General features: G+C 38.4%; 1 protein-coding gene across 2 annotated transcripts in view; it reads right to left on the reverse strand.

Moving 5' to 3' along the window:
• Positions 1–19,531, reverse strand: part of COG5 (component of oligomeric golgi complex 5) — a 365,256-nt gene that overhangs the window by 314,022 nt on the left and 31,703 nt on the right. For both annotated transcript variants that reach the window (XM_025381265.1, XM_025381264.1), the window contains exon 6: positions 10,446–10,566. In XM_025381265.1, coding sequence (XP_025237050.1) covers positions 10,446–10,566 — 121 coding nt within the window. The remainder of the gene's footprint in view (positions 1–10,445; positions 10,567–19,531) is intronic.

Raw genomic sequence — 19,531 nt, forward strand, 5'->3', positions numbered from 1 at the left:
AACTGCAGCAGACCTGCAGAAGAGGGGCCTGTTGGAAGAAAACCTAACAAACAGAAAGCAACAACAACAACAACAAAAAGACCCCCACACAAAACCCACATCCAAAGGTCATCAGCCTCAAAGATCAAAGGTAGATAAATCCACAAAGATGAGGAAAATCCAGTGAAAAAAACGCTGAAAATTCCAATAACCAGAATGCCTCTTCTGCTCCAAATGATCGCAACAGCTCTCCAGCAAGGCCGCAGAACTAGACAGAGGATGAGATGAACTAATTGACAGAAGTAGACTTCAGAAGGTGGCTAATTACAAACTCTGCTGAGCTAAATGAGCACATTCTAACCCAATGCAAAGAAGCTAAGAACCTTGATAAAAGGTTACAGGAGCTGCTAACTAGAATAACCAGTTTAGAGGGAAACATTAACGACCTGATGCAGCTGAAAAACTTCGTGAAGCATACACAAGTATCAACAGCCGAATAGATCAAGTGGAAGAAAGGATATCAGAGTTTGAAGATCACCTTGCTGAAATAAGGCCTACAGACAAGATTAGAGAAAAAAGAATGAAAAAAAAATGAACAAAACCTTGGAGAAATACGGGACTACGTAAAAATACAGAACCTATGATTGACTGGAGTACCTGAAAAAGATGCGGTGAATGGAATCAAGTTGGAAAACACGCTTCAGGATATTAAGCAAGAGAACTTCCCCAACCTAGCAAGACAGGCCAACATTCAAATTCAGGAAACACAGAGAACACCACTAAGATATTCCACGAGAAGATCAACCCCAAGACATATAATCATAGATTCTTCAAGGTTGAATTGAAGGAAAAAATGTTAAGGGCAGCCAGATAAAAAGGTCAGGTCACCTAGAAAACGGAAGCCCATCAGACTAACAGCGGATACCTCTCAGCAGAAACCCTACAAGCCAGAAGAGAGTGGGGGGCCAATATTCAACATTCCGGTTTTTTTTTTTCCTTTTTTTTTTTCTTGAGACGGAGTCTTACTGTCAACCAGGCTAGAGTACAGTGGCACAATCTTGGCTCACCACAACCTCCACCTCCCAGGTTCAAGCGATTCTCCTGCCTCAGCCTCCTGAGTAGCTGGGATTACAGGCACACACCACCACGCCCAGCTAATTTTTCTATTTTTAGTAGAGAAGGGGTTTCACTATGTTGGTCAGGCTGGTCTCGAACTCCTGACCTCAAGATCTGCCCGCCTTGGCCTCCCAAAGTGCTGGGATTACAGGCATGAGCCACCGCGCCCAGCCTCAGCATTCTTAAGGAAAAGAATTTTCAACCCAGAATTTCATATCAAGCCAAACTAAGCTTCATAAACGAAGCAGAAAAAAGAAAGGAAATCCCTTCTAGACAAGCAAATGCTAAGGGATGTCATCACCACCAGGCCTGCCTTGCAAGAGCTCCCGAAGTAAGCACTAAATATGGAAAGGAAAAACCAGTACCAGCCATTGCAAAAACAAGCCAAAATGAAAACACCAATGACACTATGAAGAAACTGCATCAACTAGTGTGCAAAATAACGAGGTAGCATCATGAATGACAGGATCAAATTCACACATAACAATTTTAACCTTAAACGTAAATGGGCTAAATGCCCCAATTAAAAAGGTACAGACTGGCAAACTGAATAAAGAGTCAAGACCCATCGATGAGCCATATTTAGGAGAACCATCTCATGTGCAAAGATACACATAGGCTGAAAATAAAGGGATAGATGAAAATTTACCAAGCAAATGGGAAACAAAAAAAGGCAGGGGTTACAATCCTAGCCTCTGATAAAAGAGACTTTAAACCAACAAAGATCAAAAAAGACAAAGAAGGGCATTATATGATGGTAAATGGATCAATACAACAAGAAAAGCTAACTATCCTAAACATATATGCACCCAATAGAGGAGCACCAAGATTCATAAAACAAGTTCTTAGAGACCTACAAAGAGACTCAGACTCCCACACAGCAATAGTGGGAGACTTTAACAACCCACTGTCAACATTAGACAGATCAACGGGACAGAAAATTAATGAGGATATTCAGGAATTGAACTCACTCTGGATCAAGTAAACCTAACAGACATCTACAGAACTCTCCAATCCAAATCAACAGAATATACCTTCTTCTCAGTGCCACACAGCAGTTATTCTAAAATCAACCACATAAGTAAACATTCCTCAGCAAATGCAAAAGAATGGAAATCATAACAAACAGTCCACAATGCAATCAAAGTAGAACTCGGGATTAAGAAACTCACTCAAAACCAAACAACTACATGGAAACTGAACAACCTGCTCCTAAATGACTCCTGGGTAAATAACGAAATTAAAGGACGAAATCAAGAAGTTCTTTAAAACCAACTAGAACAAAGAGACAACATACCAGAACCACTGGGACACAGCTAAAGCAGTGTTTAGAGGGAAATTTATAGCACTAAATGCCCACAGGAGAAAGCGGGAAAGATCTAAAATCGACACGTTAACATCACAATTAAAAGAACTAGAGAAGCAAGAGCAAACAAACCCAAAAGCTAGCAGAAGACAAGAAATGACTAAGATCAGAGCAGAACTGAAGGAGACAGAGACATGAAAAGTCCTTCAAAAAATTCATGAATCCAACAGCTGGTTTTCTGAAAAAATTAACAAAATAGAGCATTAGCTAGACTAATAAAGAGAGAAGAATCAAGTAGACACAATAAAAAAATGATAAAGGGGATGTCACCACTGACCCCAAAGAAATACAAACTACCATCAAGAGAATACTATAAACACCTCTATACAAATAAACTAGAAAATCTAGAAGAAACGGAAAAATACTTGGACACATACACACTCCCGAGACTAAGCCAGGAAGAAGTCAAATCTCTGAATAGACCAATAACAAATCCTGAAATTGAGGCACTAATTAATAGCCTATCAACCAAAAAAGCCCAGGACCAGACAGATTCACACCAACTTCTACCAGAGGTACAAACAGGAGCTGGTACCACTCCTTCTGAAGCTATTCCAAACAACTAAAAAGGAGGGACTCCTCTCTAACTCATTTTATGAGGCCAGCATCATCCTGATAACCAAAACCTGGCAGAGACAACAAAAAAAGAAAACTTCAGGCCAATATCCCTGATGGACATTGATGTGAAAATCCTCAATAAAATACTGACAAACCAAATCCAGCAGCACATTAAAAAGCTTATCCACCACGATCAACTCAGCTTCATCCCTGGGATGTAAGGCTGGTTCAACATATGCAAATCAATAAACGTAACCCATCACATAAACAGAACCAACGACAAAAAACACAAGATTACCTCAACAGATGCAGAAAAGGGCTCTGATAAAATTCAACAGAGCTTCATGTTAAAAACTCTCAATAAAGTAGGTACTGATGGACTATATCTCAAAATAATAAGAGCTATTTGTGACAAACCCATAGCCAATATCATACTGAATGGGCAAAAGTTGGAAGCATTCCCTGTGAAAACTGGCACAAGACAAGGATGTCCTCTCTCACCTCTCCTATTCAACACAGTATTGGAAGTTCTGGTCAGGGCAATCAGGCAAGGTAAAGAAATAAAAGTATTCGAATAGGAAGAGAGGAAGTCAAATTGTCTGTTTGCAGATGACATGACTGTATATTTAGAAAACCCCATCGTCTCAGCCCAAAAACTCCTTAAGCTAATAAGCAACTTCAGTGAAGTCTCAGGATACAAAATTAATGTGCAAAAATCACAAGCATTCCTATACACCAACAATAGACAAGCAGAGAACCCAATCATGAATGAACTCCCACTCACCAATACTACAAAGAGAACAAAATATCTAGAAATACAGCTAATAAGGGCAGTGAAGCACCTCTTCAAGGAGAACTATAAACCACGGCTCAAGGAAATAAGAGAAGACACAAACTAATGAGAAAACATTCCATGCTCATGAATGGGAAGAATCATTATTGTGAAAATGGCCATACTGCCCAAAGTAATTTATAGATTTAATGCTATTCCTATCAAACTACTATTGACATTCTTCACAGAGTTAGAAAAAACTACTTTAAATTTCATATGGAACCAAAAAAGAGCCCACAGAGCCAAGACAATCCTAACCAAAAGGAACAAAACTGGAGGCATCATGCGATCTGACTTCAAACTATACTACAAGGCTACAGTAACCAAAACAGCATGGATATGTAACCAATGAAACTGAACAGAGACCTCAGAAATAACACTGTACAACCAGCTGATCTTCAACAAATCAGACAAAAACAAGCAATGGGGAAAGGATTCCCTATTTAATAAATGGTGTTGGGAAAACTGGCTAGCCGTGTGCAGAAAACTGAAACTGGACCCCTTCCTTATACCTTATACAAAAATTAACTCAAGATAAATTAAAGACTTAAATGTAAAACCCAAAACTATAAAAACCCTAGAAGAAAACCTAGGCAATACCATTCAGGGCATGGGCATGGGCAAAGATTTCATGATGAAAACGCCAAAAGCAATTGTAACAAAAACAAAAACTGATAAATGGTATCTAAACTAAAGAACTTCTGCACAGCAAAAGAAACTGTCATCAGACTGAACAGGCAACCTACAGGATGGGAGAAAAATTTTGCAATCTATCCATCTGACAAAGGTCTAATATCCAGCATCTACAAGGAAGTTACACAAATTTACAAGGAAACAAACAAACAAACAATCACAAAGTGGGCAAAGGATATGAATACACACTTCTCAAAAGATGATACTTAAGCAGTCAACAAACATTTTAAAAAGCTCAACATCACTGATCATTAGAAAAATGCAAATCAAAACCATAATGAGATACCATCTCATGCCAATCAGAATGGCAATTATTAAAAAGTCAAGAAACAACAGATGCTGGCAAGGCTGTGGAGAAATAGGAATGCTTTTACACTGTCGGTGGGAATGTAAATTAGTTCAACAGTTGTGGAAGACAGTGTGGTGATTCCTCAAGTATCTAGAACCATTTGACCCAGCAATCCCATCACTGGGGATATACCCAAAGGAAAATAAAACATTCCACTGTAAAGATACATGCACATGTATGTTTATTGCAGCACTATTTACAATAGGAAAGACATGAAACCAACCCAAACGTCCATCAATGATAGGCTGCATAAAGAAAACGTGATACACATACTATACAGACATAAAAAAGAATAAGATCATGTCCTTTTCAGGGACATGGATGAAGCTGGAAGCCATCATCCTCAGCAAACTAGCACAGGAATAGAAAACCAAACACCGCATGTTCTCACTCACAAATGGGAGTTGAACAATGAGAACACTTGGACACAGGGAGGGGAACAACACACATCAGGGACTGGCAGGGGGCAGGGGGCAGGGGAGAGAGAGCATTAGGACAAATACCTAATGCATGTGAGGCTTAAAACCTAGGCCAGGCGCAGTGGCTCACACCTGTAATCCCAGCACTTTGGGAGGCCAAGGCGAGCAGATCATCTGAGGTCAGGAGTTCAAGACTAGTCTGACCAACATAGAGAAGCCCTGTCTCTACTAAAAACACAAAATTAGCCATGCACGTCGGCGCATGCCTGTAATCCCGGCTACTCGGGAGGCTGAGGCAAGAGAGTCACTTGAACCCACGAGGCGGAGGTTGTAGTGAGCGGAGATCGCGCCATTGCACTCCAGCCTGTGCAACAAGAGCGAAACTCCGTCTCAAAAAAAAAACAAACACACACACACCTAGATGACAGGTTGATAGGTGCAGCAAACCACCATGGCGTATGAACTATGTAACAAACCTGCATGTTCTGCACATGTATCCCGGAACTTAAAGTAAAATTAAAAATTTTTAAAAAGAAGAAAAGAAAAAAATAAAAATGAAAATAAAAAAATCTTCTGAGTTGACTACTTTAAGTTCTGTAGTTTGATACTTTACATTAGGACACGAATTCATTCGGAGTTAATATTTTTACATGCAGTGAAGTATGGAAACAAGTTCAGTGTTGAGATCCAATTGAGATTCATATTGAGATCCAATTGTTCCTGTACCATCTGATGAAAAGCCTATTTTTTTCTCCACTAAATGGGTCAAAAATCAGTTGTTCATATATATATGTGGGTCTTCCACTGATCTTTACACCTTGATTACTTTAAAGAGTCTTTGTACTAAGTCTTCAAATCAGGTAGGGTTATTCTTCCAACTCTGTTTTCTCTTGAAAGTTATTCTAGCTATTCTAGATCCTCTGAATTTCCATATGAATTTTAAAATCAGCTTGTCAATTTCTAAAAGCCTCCTGGAATTTAAACTGAAATTCTGTTGAATTCACAGATCAAGTTGGGAAGAATATACATCTTAATAAACAATATTAAGTCTTCCAACTGATGAACAACATTGACTGATTGATTGATTTATGTCTTCTTTGTTCTCAACAATATTTTGTAGTTTTCAGTGTACAGGTTTTGCACACCTTTTGTTAGACTTATCCCTAAGTCTGCCATATTTTTATGCTGTTATAAGTGGTATTTTTGAATTTCAATTTCCAATTGCTTGTTGCTAACAGAGTATATAGAAATACAATTAATTTTTTGTATATTTATCTAGTATATTGAAATCTTACTCAACTCTTTTATTAGTTATACCTTTTTTTGAAAACTCAAAACAAGATATCACGACATAGCTATTAGAATGACTAAAATTAAGAAGACTGAGTGTAACATGTGTTGGCAAGGTTGTAGGGGGAAGTAGAACTTTCAAATACTACTGGTAAGAATGTAAACATTGGCTGGGCGTGGTGGTTCACGCCTGTAATCCCAGCACTTTGGGACTCAGAGGAGGGTGATTCACCTGAGGTCAGAAGTTCAAGACCAGCCTGGTCAACATGGTGAAACCCCGTCTCTACTAAACATACAAAAATTAGCCAGGCATGGTGATGGGTGCCTGTAATTCCAGCTACTCGGGAGGCTGAGGCAGGAGAATCACTTGAACCCAGGAGGCAGAGGTTGCAGTGAGCTGAGATCGCGCCATTGTGCTCCAGCCTGGGCAACAACAGCAAAACTTCGTCTCAAAAAAAAAAAAAAAAAAGAATGTAAACATTACAACTACTTTGAAAAATAACCTTGGCAATTTCTTAAAATAAGCTAAACATATACCTACCATATGATCTAGACATTCCAATCCTAGGTATTTATCCAAGAGAAATGAAAGGATATGTTCATACAAAGATTTGTACATGAATGTTCATAGCAGCTTAATTTATAATACTAAAATATTAGGGACAACCCAACTCTCCATCAGCATGTAAATGGATAAACCAACTGTGATATATCAATGGAATACTAGTCCATAATAAAAAGGCAAAGGTATTAATACACACAACAACACTGAAGAATTTCAAATTTACATAATATAAAACTCTCCCTTTCAAAGTGTACAATGCAGTGGTTTTTAGTATACTGACAAGGTGGCACAAAAGTCACCATTATCTAATTCCAGAATGTGTTCATCACCCTAAAAACAAATCTGCATCCACTAGTAGTCACCCCACACCCCAGTCTCATAGAATATACTTAATTTCCAGATGACAATGTGTTTCATCTGGGTGTCCCAAATCAAGCCTCAAAACCTTTCAAGTTTGAAAGACTGCTTTTAAGTTAATTTCAAGGGTCTATGGTATAAACACTGTTACTCTTCATCATTTCACTCTTTCTAATGAAAAACAGAACCATATTGATAAAGACACTGACAATTTTAGAGATGTTCCAATCACAGAAGTGTCATTTAGTGTACATGTGTAATTGTAACAGTGATCGTAAAATTATTACTTTTATTCAAATATTAATTCCAAAGGTAGCAACTTATTTTTCCTTGGCTTCTCCTTATCAGTTATAAATGCCAGGACTGGTCAAGACTGAACTATAGTGGTGAATAAAAAAGACATGATGTCTTTGCAAATATTAAATCACACATCATCTGCAAAGCTTTTAAAAATTAGATTAATACAATCCACTTTGTGATCATTCCACCATGAACTATATTTTCTCAAAAACTTTTTAACAATCTTTTTACTTTAGGTAAAGCCAACAGCACATTGGAAGGATAATGGTTTTACCCTCTGCATTATACTCAGAACATTATGATCAATACTTGTGTCTTTTTTGTGTTTTGTTTGTTTTTGTTTTTTTCACAGAGTCTCGCTGTGTTACCAGGTTGGGGTGCAGTGGCACGATCTTGGCTCACTGCAACCTCTGCCTCCCGGGTTCAAGCGATTCTCCTACCTCAGCCTCCTGAGTAGCTGGAATTACAGGCACGCACCACCACGCCCAGCTAATTTTTGTATTTTTAGTAGAGACGGGGTTTCACCATGTTGGCCAGGATGGTCTCGATCTCTTGACCTCATGATCCGCCCACCTCAGCCTCCCAAAGTGATGATATTACAGGCGTGAGCCACTGTGCCCAGCTATGCCTGTTTTATTTTTTTCAAAGACATCGCCATTTGTATTACAGAATCTGTCAATTCTAGAAGACATTATAATCATAATCCAATCAAAATTTAGCACTTTTTTAATATTGAAGGAGTGTCAGCGATGACAAACATCCATAATAAGCCTTGGAATAATATGCATCTATGTTTAATGATTCCATAATCCTACCAACTATTGTTGGTGCACAGATATTAAATGTGAAAAGAGCAAAACAGTGGCTGATACTTGGATTTTTACCCTTCTATGTTTAAATAATACTGTGAAAACAACACACAAGCATTACTCACTGTTTAAAGTTAACTTTTTTTGTTAAGAGGCAAGATCTTGCTGTGTCACCCAGGCTGGAGAGCAGTGGTGCAATAACAGCTCACTGCAACCTCTAACTTGTGGGCTTGAGTGATCCGCCCATCTCCGTTTCCCAAGTAGCTGAGACTGCAGACACATGCTACAATGCTCAACTTTTATTTTAATTTTCTTTACTTCTCAATTTTTATTTTTTACAGCAAGAGGAGATCAGTTCTGTTCACCTAGGCTAGTCTCAAACTCCTGGCCTCAAGCAATTCTGCCTGCCTCTACCTCCCGATTAACTGGGCCTCCAGGTACCAGCCACCATACCCAGCTTTTAAAGTTTAACTTTTCATATGACATTTTCCAAGCCTACTAAATCACAAGTTAGAGATATTCCCAATGATTTTCCTAAGCAAAACCTGTATTTCAGCAGTACAAAATCGTAATGCTGTTGAAGCATTATTTGTGAAGGATAGATTTCCTTGATTAATAAAAAATATGGAATAAGCATTACAGCATAGCATGACTATATAATCAAAAAATCAAAGACAGGAAAATTCAGAAAGAACACATAATGCACATTTCTCTGATACTATTTTGGCATAACTGCTTTCAAAGCACAATACCAAGAGTAAGCAGACTCTTGATATCTGAAATGGATACAATTAAAGACTTCTGAGCCTATAAAGTACAAATACCACTACATATATCCACTTCAGAAAAATTAGTGGGTACCCAGTGAAAAGAAGAAAACTACCAACCCTCATTAAAACACAGAGTTGGGCAGTTCAATGTGCACTCACTAGCTATTCAAATTTTGCCTGAAAAATTATGAATTGCTGCATCATGGACTTTGCAGCTGGTTAATAGTCAAAACCATGAACATTAAACCCTTGACTGTCAAGGTCCTGCAATAAATGTCTGAGAAAAGAATGAACAAAGAAATAAATTTTTAAAATCTTCTAGGCATAGTATCAGCATGGGAGTTGTCATCTTAAAAGCAGCATTTCTCTAGAATATTTCCTAGAGAAAAGAAAACTTCACATAAAGACCTGTACACTTATTCATAATCACCAAAAACTGGAAACAACACAAATGTCCTTCAATCAGTGAATCAATAAACAAACTGCAGGCTACCCATGCAATGGTACTCAATCAAACACAAAGTAACAAACTATTAGTACACTCCAAAACTTGAATGAATCTCAAAGGTATTATTTTAAGTACAAGAAGACAGCCTCAAAAGGTCACCTACTTTGTAATTCCATTTACGTGTCATTCTCAAAAAGACAAAACTACAATGATGAAGTAAAGATCAGTGGTTGCCAGGATTAGCGGAAGCAGGTGGGCATCATCTTGAAGGAATAAGGAGAGAATCTGAGGGGGTGATGGAATTGTTCTGTATCATGACTGTAATGGTGCTTACATGAATCTATGTATGTGTTAAAATTCACAGACCTGTATATGAAAAAGGCCAATTTTACTATACAATAAAAATAAATAGCATTTCAGTGAAATCAACTAATTGTACTTACTCATTCTGAGAAGGGTTAATATTGTATACAGCCAATTATTTAAAAATTTGTTTACCAGTACTTGCTAATGGTGATAACAAAAGTCAATCAGGTGACTTAAAAATATTTAAATCTCTACTTTTTAATAAAAAAAAAAAAAAAAAACACTTACCAAGTTCATTGAGACTCTGAGCAGCTTTTGTTATCTCTCTACTTCCCCCTTGCAGTTGTCCTTGGAGTCTCTTACTGAGATTCAAGATACGAATAATTCTCCGAAGCAAATCACAGGCAACCTGTGCAAACATCACAATGTTAAGTTAGCTGATCCATGAAGCTTTATTACTATTAATAAACAGTAATAACAAGCATAGGTGCAGCAAACCACCATGGCACATGTTTATCTATGTAACAAACCTGCACATGTATCCTGGGACTTAAATTACATTTAAAAAAAAAAAGCACAGTGGCTCACACTGTACTTAATATGTGAATCTACCCATTCTTTCCAGATGCTAAAGATTCACTCATGCGTTTTTTGTTTCCCACCAACCACAAACCTAAATAATCACAAGTCTTAAAAAGCATCAAATGTCCTAGGGAACACACAAAAGTACTATATTTACATTTTATAATAAACTCCAATTCATCCCAAGTGGAGAGAACTTGGAATTGAGGCATCGTGAGAGCCAAGGATTCTTTCAGTCCTAAACCAGTTTTCTTCTCTAGGCCAGTGGTTATCAGTCTTGACTACTAATTCAAGTGGGTAGACTGAAAATGTTCCAATGCCCAGGCCACAGCCCTGACCAATTAAATCAGCATCTCCATGGGTGAAAACCAAGCATGAGTTATGTTTTTATGTTTTTAATATTCCCAGGTGGTACCAATGTGCAGTCAAAATTGACAATCACTAAGCTAGGCTGCTCAGCTTCCTACTACTGCCTCCTGTTATTTACAATCCCAGCTTCTCTTTCCTATATCCTGCAGGAGTAGTCTTAAAACTTCTCTCAATTTCATGATATTCTTTTTTTTTTTGGAGAACAGGGTCACGCTCTGTTGCCCCAACTGGAGTGCAGTGGCATGATCATACCTCACTGCAACCTCTACCTCCTGGGCTAAAGCGATCCTTCTGCCTCAGCCTCCCAAGTAGCTGGGACTACAGGCGCGTGCCACCATGCCTGGCTAATTGTATTTTTTGCGGAGATGAGGTTTTGCCATGTTTCCCAGGCTGCTCTCAAACTACGGGGCTCAGGTGAACCTCCTGCCTCAGACTCCCAAAGTACTAGGATTACAGGTGTGAGCCACCGTGCATGGTGGTTTTTAATCCCTAATAAATTATAAAAGAGAAAATACATAAACAACAAAACAAAACTATTTCACACACTTCCTATTCCTTTTTCCAGATCTAATACTGGGTCTTTACCTATCAAAAGGCTGAGGTAAGAAATAAAGATTCATGTATTTTAGGACACTTTATTACAGAAGCTGGATTCACAGCAGTTGCATGAGGGAGAGTGCAGTAGAGGGTGACATACTGAATAACCAATATGTAGTGATCTTCAGCCTCAGTAGTGATTACAAAGGAAAGAGAGACATTCCATACTACTGCATCACAACCATTTCTGAACGGCCCCGAGGTTAACTGAGAAGCAAGGATATCTCCCCTGTTTAAGGAGAAAAATCCTACATGGTGGCAATAAGAATTAAAAGCTCTGAGAAGCCAGGGTCCCTGAGCCTCCCGGTATAAACATTCTTTTATGGGTGAAATAAATACATATCGGGGAACCCACCCCCAATAGTTAACATGGGTTCTTTTCTATTTCCCTAAGTGTCTCTGCTGGTTTGAGAAATAAAGGGAAAGAGTACAAAATAGAGAAATTTTAAAGCTGGGTGTCCAGGGGAGACATCACATGTCGGCAGGTTCCGTGATGCTCCCTGAGCCATAAAACCAGCAAGTTTTTACTAGTGATTTTCAAAAGGGGAGGGAGTGCATGAATAGGGTATGGGTCACAGAGATCACATGCTTCACAAGGTAATAGAATATCACAAAGCAAGTGGAGGCAGGGCCAGATCACAGGACCACAGGATGTGGCGAAATTAAAATTGCTAATGAAGTTTCGGGCACACATTGTCATTTATAACATCTTATCAGGAGACAGTTTGAGGGCAGACAACCTGTCTGATCAAAATTTATTAGGCAGGAATTTCCTTGTCCTAATAAGCCTGGGAGCGCTACAGGAGAACGGGTCTTATTTCATCCCTTCGGCTTCGACCATAAAAGACAGCCACCCCCAAGGGGGCAGTTTATAGACCTACCCTTAGAGCGCATTCTCTTTCTCAGGGATATTCCTTGCTGAGAAAAACAATTCAGTGATATTTCTCCTATTTGCTTTTGAAAGAAGAGAAATATGGCTCTGTTCCATCCGGCTCACCAGCAGTCAGAGTTTAAAGTCTTATCTCCCTTGTTCCCTGAACATTGCTGTTATCCTGTTCTTTTTTCAAGGTGCCCAGATTTCATATTGTTCAAGCACACATGCTCTACAAACTTGTGCAGTTAACACAATCATCACCGGGTCCTGAGGTGACATACATCCTCCTCAGTTTACGAAGATTACGGGATTAAGAGATTAAAGTAAAAACAGGCATAGGAAATCACAAGGGTATTGATTGGGGAAGTGGTAAATGTCCATGAAATCTTTACAATTTATGTTCAGAGACTGCAGTAAAGACAGGCGTAAGAAATTATAAAAGTATTAATTTGGGGAACTAACAAATGTCCATAAAATCTTCACAATTTATGTTCTTCTGCCATGGTTTCAGCCAGCCCCTCCATTCAGGGTCCCTGACTTCCCACAACAAATACATACACCAGAGCCACACACAGCCACACCCATGTATTCACAAGCAATACACCATATGTATGCATATACCATACTCAAACATACAGCAAACATATATTTACAAACACATGTAAGTCAAAGTCAATCAAGTATTAAACATGTTTACCTGACTGCTTTTCAGACAAACTAGTCTGAAATATTTAAATTAAAAAAAAAAAAAAGGACAATTTTTCCCATGGAGATTGACAATTGGGGCATCTCTATCTTTTAATTAAATATTATTCATTTTCTGAACAGATAATACAAGCACATGATTCAAAATTCAAGAAATAAAAGGAAATAACACTGAAAAGTCACCCTCGTATCTCTGTCCCAACTATGTACTTAACAAAAACAATTACTGTTATTGTTGCAGGTAGTTAGACAATCAAGAGTGGGGCAGGAGAGGGCTACTGCCCCACCCACTAGGAATGTCAGTTGATGGTTTGGAAGTTATCACATTGCCTCTCTGAAACTGATAAATTGGCAGCCAGTGCCAGGGAGAAGACATTTCCTGATGGTCCACACTTGGTGCATTGAAGTGTTAATTCAATGCAAAGGCCAGGGAGAAGCAACTTCCAGGGCATGTGCTTTAAGACACAAAATGGTGAGTCTGACCTTCCGGGGGCACTCCACCTGAAAAAGGAACAAAGCCTCAGGTAGGCATGCATACAAATTTCTAAACACAATGCATGTGCTCACCTCTTAAGGGTAAGGAGGGCACTGGACATGCAGGTAGCCCATCCTAAGGGAAGAATTATGGGAAAGGAGCCAGGCTCTTAAGTTCTGGCATCAAGGTTAAACACTGCACTTGACCTCAGTGCCCTCTTGGGACTCTTCCAAGCATACTTTCCTTTCTTTCTTTCCTGTTCTAAAGCCTTTTTAAACAAACTTCCACTCCTGCTCTGAAATGTGCCTTGGTCTCTTTTTCTGCCTTATGCCTCTCAGTCGAATTCTTTCTTCTAAGGAGGCAAAAATTGAGGTTGCTGCAGACCCATACGGATTCGACACCAGTAAGCTGGATATCTTGCACTGGAAACATTATCAGTGTCTTCCCCGTTAGAACTGACATTTTTAGATAAACAATTTGGAACGTTGAATCCCTAGCAACCATTCCTCTGAGATTTTAAATACATCGTAAGAAGAAATTAAGCTCTTACTCTATGAGTGTCATCCAGAATTCCCTAATCCCACCCAACAAAGTGATATGCTCTCAAAACATGCAATCTTTATTTCTACTGTTTTTATTTTTAGCAACCATACTTAATCTGTCACCAAGTCTTACCAACTATCCTACTGCATAAAATAAGAGTTGTTATTTTACCTCTATTCCTACAAGCACCACCCTAATCCAAATCTTTATCACCATTACCTTAACATAGTGGTTTCTTGGCTAGCTTTCAAGTCTCTCACTGAAATCCACCCAGCCAGATTTATCTTCTTAAAAACGCGGTTTTTGGGCCAGGTACAGTGGCTCACACCTACAATCCCATCACTTTGGGAGGCCAAGGAGGGCAGATCACCTGAGGTCGGGAGTTCGAGACCAGCCTGACCAACATGAAGAAACCCCGCTTCTACTAAAAATACAAAATTAGCTGGGTGTGGTGGCATATGCCTGTAATCCCAACTACTTGGGAGGCCGAGGCAGAAGAATTGCTAAACCCGGGAGGCGGAGGTTGCAATGAGCCGAGATCATAATATTGCACTCCAGCCTGGGCAACAAAGAGCGAAATTCTGTCTCAAAAAAAAAAACACAGTTTTCAGCACTCCAACCCCCTTTTTAGTAAACTTTAATGGCTCTCCACTTACAGATTATGTTGAATCTTCTGAGAATAGCATTTAATAAAATTCTTAGTTAATAAGTCTAAGCTATTATAAATTAATCTATAAGACATCAATTCTCACCAATTTCCCAATATAGCTGCCTCCCCTCCAATCAATTTCCTTTCCCTCCTTGTTTTTTTATTTGACTTTTACTATTAAATATAACACAAACATGGAAAACCAAACTCAGAGATACACAGCTAAATGAACTTAGAAGCAACACATAGATCAGGAGACAGGACCATGTGAGTCACCACAGAAGCCTTCATGTACTCCCTCCCAATGCCATTACCCTCATGCCAACCAACAGAAACCACTACTCTTTTACATTAATCACTTCCTTACTTTTATTTTTTTTTTATTACTGAAGTATAAATACCTAAGTGCTATGGTTTAACTTTTCCTGTTTTTAATCTGTTGGTTCTCTCACCATCTCTTTTTTCCATTGCAATTTGTTGAATATATTGGATCACCTATCCTAAAGTTTCCCACAGACTGGGTTTTGTTGACTGTATTCCCTTGATGCAGTTTAACAAGTTCCTCTATCTTCTATATTACCTGTAAATTAGTAGTTGGATGTGGGCAGCTTCATTAGATTCAAGTTTAGTATTTTTGGCAATATTAAACATTAGAGGGTGGTATATTTTAAGAGATGTATGATTTTCTCTCTTTTTGTGTTTAGTAGCAGCCACTGATACTCAACATCGAAATCCATTGAAACATAAGTGACTGCAAAATAGTAATAATCCAATTCTGTTGTTTTGTCTTTATTTACAAGCATATGAAATTTCTCTATAAAAATAAACTTTACCTTACTATTTGTTTACCTAGCAGTATTGTTCATAAAGAAAACTAAATACTTAATCTGTCCCTTATTAGTTTTCAAAATGAAGGAATAATTCCCTAATATTCACCAATAATGAAAAATTAGTCAGTGGTGGGGAGGTATTCTGGGGTTTTGCCTTGTTTTTTTTTTTTTGATATCATTATGAAATGGATTTAAACACAAGAAGGAATGCCCAATCCGTCATGGCTCTTACCCTTATTGATGCTCAAAGAGTTCCATTTTGGCCAGCAGAAGCCTCTGAGAGTGATTAACTGTACCACTTTGCCTGAGACTGAGAATTTTCCCAAGTTTTAGGACTTTTAGTAGTAAAACTAAAATAGCTGGTCACCCAAAGCCTCTTAAGTCAGTTCCTGAGTTCCTTTGTCATGAACCTAGCAGTCGCTGATAGCCTCCTTGATACCTGGTATAAAAATGTTCCAAGATCATTTTACACATTTCATGGCCCAGACCTGGAATCAAAAATTTCTCAAAGAAGCTCTGGTTTCTTTTAGTAAAAAAAAGCATTATTCTTTTTTTTTTTTTTTTTTTTTTGAGATAGAGTTTCGCTCTTGTCGTCCAAGCTGGAGTACAATGGCGCAACCTTGGCTTATTGCAACCTCCCCCTCCAGGGTTCAAGCGATTCTCCTGCCTCAGCCTCCTGAGCAGATGGGATTACAGCCATCTGCCACATGCCTGGCTAATTTTTGTATTTTTAGTAGAGATGGGGTTTCACACGTTGGCCCAGCTGATCTCGAACTCCTGACGTCAGGTGATCCACCTGCTTTGGCCTCCCAAAGTGCTGGGATTATAGGAATGGGCCACTGCCCCCAGCCAAAAAACAGCATTTCAAGACCACATTCATGGAACTAGGTTTGTTCATTTCTGGGACTTTTCCATAGACATAGCTAGGAAATGTCAGCACTAAAATATCACATAAATATTCATTTGATTTATTCCACAATACACACAAAACATTCTCAGATTAACATACATATACATATGTACAAATATATATATACACACACAAATATAAGGTATATACTATTTTTAAATAACATTAAAGTATCTCAAGTTCATACTGATACTTCTAATTAAAAATCAGAAGTAGAGGATTTAGCCTTCTTACATCTATATGAATCTATAAATAGTATATAATTTCTTACACATTGAGATTCCTAGGTCTCAATGACACAGGAGATAACAAAATTAAAATAATGTATAATTCTTCATTTGCTTTGCTGCACAATACACAGAAAATATCTGATCAACAAAACCAACACTACAGTCAAAAGTATGATGGCAGAAAATAGTTTTTAAAATTTTTTGCATATGCTCTTCCCACTGTTTTTTACAGCTGAATTATATTTCCTTGCCAAAACATATAGTCATTACATACTATTCTTTATAACCTTCATTAAATCCCGGTTCTCATGCTTAACACTAGTCTCACAGTGATTTTTTTCTAGTCAGTCTTTGCTGTTCTGCAGCCTCCACTGGTGACACCCAAGGAAACAGGGTCAGGAGTGGACCTGCAGCAAACTCCAGCAGACCTGCAGTAGACGCACCTGTTAGAAGAAAAACTAACAAACAGAAAGCAATAGCATCAACATCAACAAAAAGGACAACCATGCAAAAACTCCATCCAAAGGTCACCAACAGCAAAGACCAAAGGTAGATAAATTCACGAAGATGAAAAAAAAACAGCGCAAAAAGGCTGAAAATTCCAAAAACCAGAATGTCTCTTCTCCTCCAAAGGATCATAACACCTCAACAGAAAGGTAACAAAACTGGACGGAGAATGAGTTTGACAAATTGACAGAAGTAGGCTTCAGAAGGTGTGTAATAACGAACTCCTCCAAGCTAAAGGAGCATGTTCTTTCAGAGCACAAGACTTCTTCCCAATGCAAGGAAGCTAAGAACTTTGAAAAAAAGGTTAGCGGAATTGCTAACTAGAATAACCAGTTTAGAGAAGAACATAAATGACCTGATTGAGCTGAAAAACGCAGCAGGAGAACTTCGTGAAGCATAGACAAGAATCAATAGCCTAATAGATCAAGTGGAATAAAGGATATCAAAGATTGAAGATCAACTTAATGAAACAAAGTGTGAAGAAAAGATCAGAGAAAAAAGAATGAAAAAGAATGAACAAAGCCTCCAAGAAATATACGACTATGTGAAAAGACCAAACCTACGTTTGATTGCTGTACCTGAAAGTGATGGGGAGAATGGAACCAAGTTGAAAACACTCTTCAGGATATTATCCAGGAGAACTTCCCCACCCTAGCAAGACAGGCCAACATTCAAATTCAGGAAATACAGAGAACACCACTAAGATACTTCTCAAGAAGAGCAACCCCAAGACACATAACCCTCAGATTCACCAAGGTTGAAATGAAGTAAAAAATGTTAAGGGCAGCCAGAGAGAAAGGTCGGGCTACCCACAAAGGGAAGCCCATCAGACTAACAGCGGATCTCTCTGTAGAAATCCTACAAGCCAGAAGAGAGTAGGAGCCAATATTCAACATTCTTAAAGAATTTTCAGCCCAGAATTTCATATCCAGCCAAACTAAGCTTCATAAGGGAAGTAGAAATAAAATCCTTTACATATAAGCAAATGCTGAGAGATTTTATCACCACCAGACTTGCCTTATAAGAGCTCCTGAAGGAAGCACTAAATATCGAAAGAAAAAACTGGTACCAGCCACTGCAAAAACAAACCAAAAGGTAAAGACCATCAATACTATGAAGAATCTGCATCAACTAATGAGCAAAATAACAAGCTAGCATCATAATGACAGAATAAAATTCACACATAACAATATTAATGTTAAATCTAAATGGGTTAAATGCTCCAATTAAAAGGCACAGACCGGCAAATTGGATAAAGAGTTAAGACCCATTCGTGTGATGTATTCAGGAGACCCATCTCACATGCAAAGACACACACAGGCTCAAAATAAAGGGATGGAAGAACATTTACCAAGCAAATGAAAAGCAAAAAAAAAAAAAAAAAGTGGGGGTTGCAATCCTAGTCTCTGATAAAACAGACTTTAAACCAACAATGAGTTCATGTCCTTTGTAGGGACATGGATGCAGCTGGAAACCATCATTCTCAGCAAACTATCACAAGAACAGAAAACCAAACACCACATGTTCTCACTCATAGGTGGGAACTGAACAATGAGAACACCTGGACACAGGGTGGGGAATAGGACACAGCAGGGCCTGTTGTGGGGTGGGGAGAGGGGGGAGGGATAGCATTAGGAGATATACCTAATGTAAATGACAAGTTAATGGGTGCAGCACACCAACATGGCACATGTATACATATGTAACAAACCTGCACGTTGTGCACATGTACCCTAGAAATTAAAGTATAATTTAAAAAAAGAAAAAAAAAAAGAAACCAACAAAGATCAAAAAAGACAAAGAAGAGCATTATATAATGGTAAAGGTATCAATGCAACAAGAAGAGCTAACTATCCTAAATATGTATGCACCCAATACAGGACTACCCAGATTCATAACCAAGTTCTTAGAGACCTACAAAGAGATTTAAACTCCCAGACAGTAACAATGGGAGATATTAACACCCCAATGTCAGTATTTGACAGATCAACGAGACAGAAAATTAACAAGGATATTCAGACTTGAACTCAGCTCTGGACCAAGAAGACCTAATAGACATCTACAGAACTCTCCACTCCAAATCAACAGAATACAGATTCTTCA

Source organism: Theropithecus gelada, chromosome 3 (assembly GCF_003255815.1).
Source record: "Theropithecus gelada isolate Dixy chromosome 3, Tgel_1.0, whole genome shotgun sequence".
In the NCBI taxonomy this organism is placed as follows: domain Eukaryota; kingdom Metazoa; phylum Chordata; class Mammalia; order Primates; family Cercopithecidae; genus Theropithecus; species Theropithecus gelada.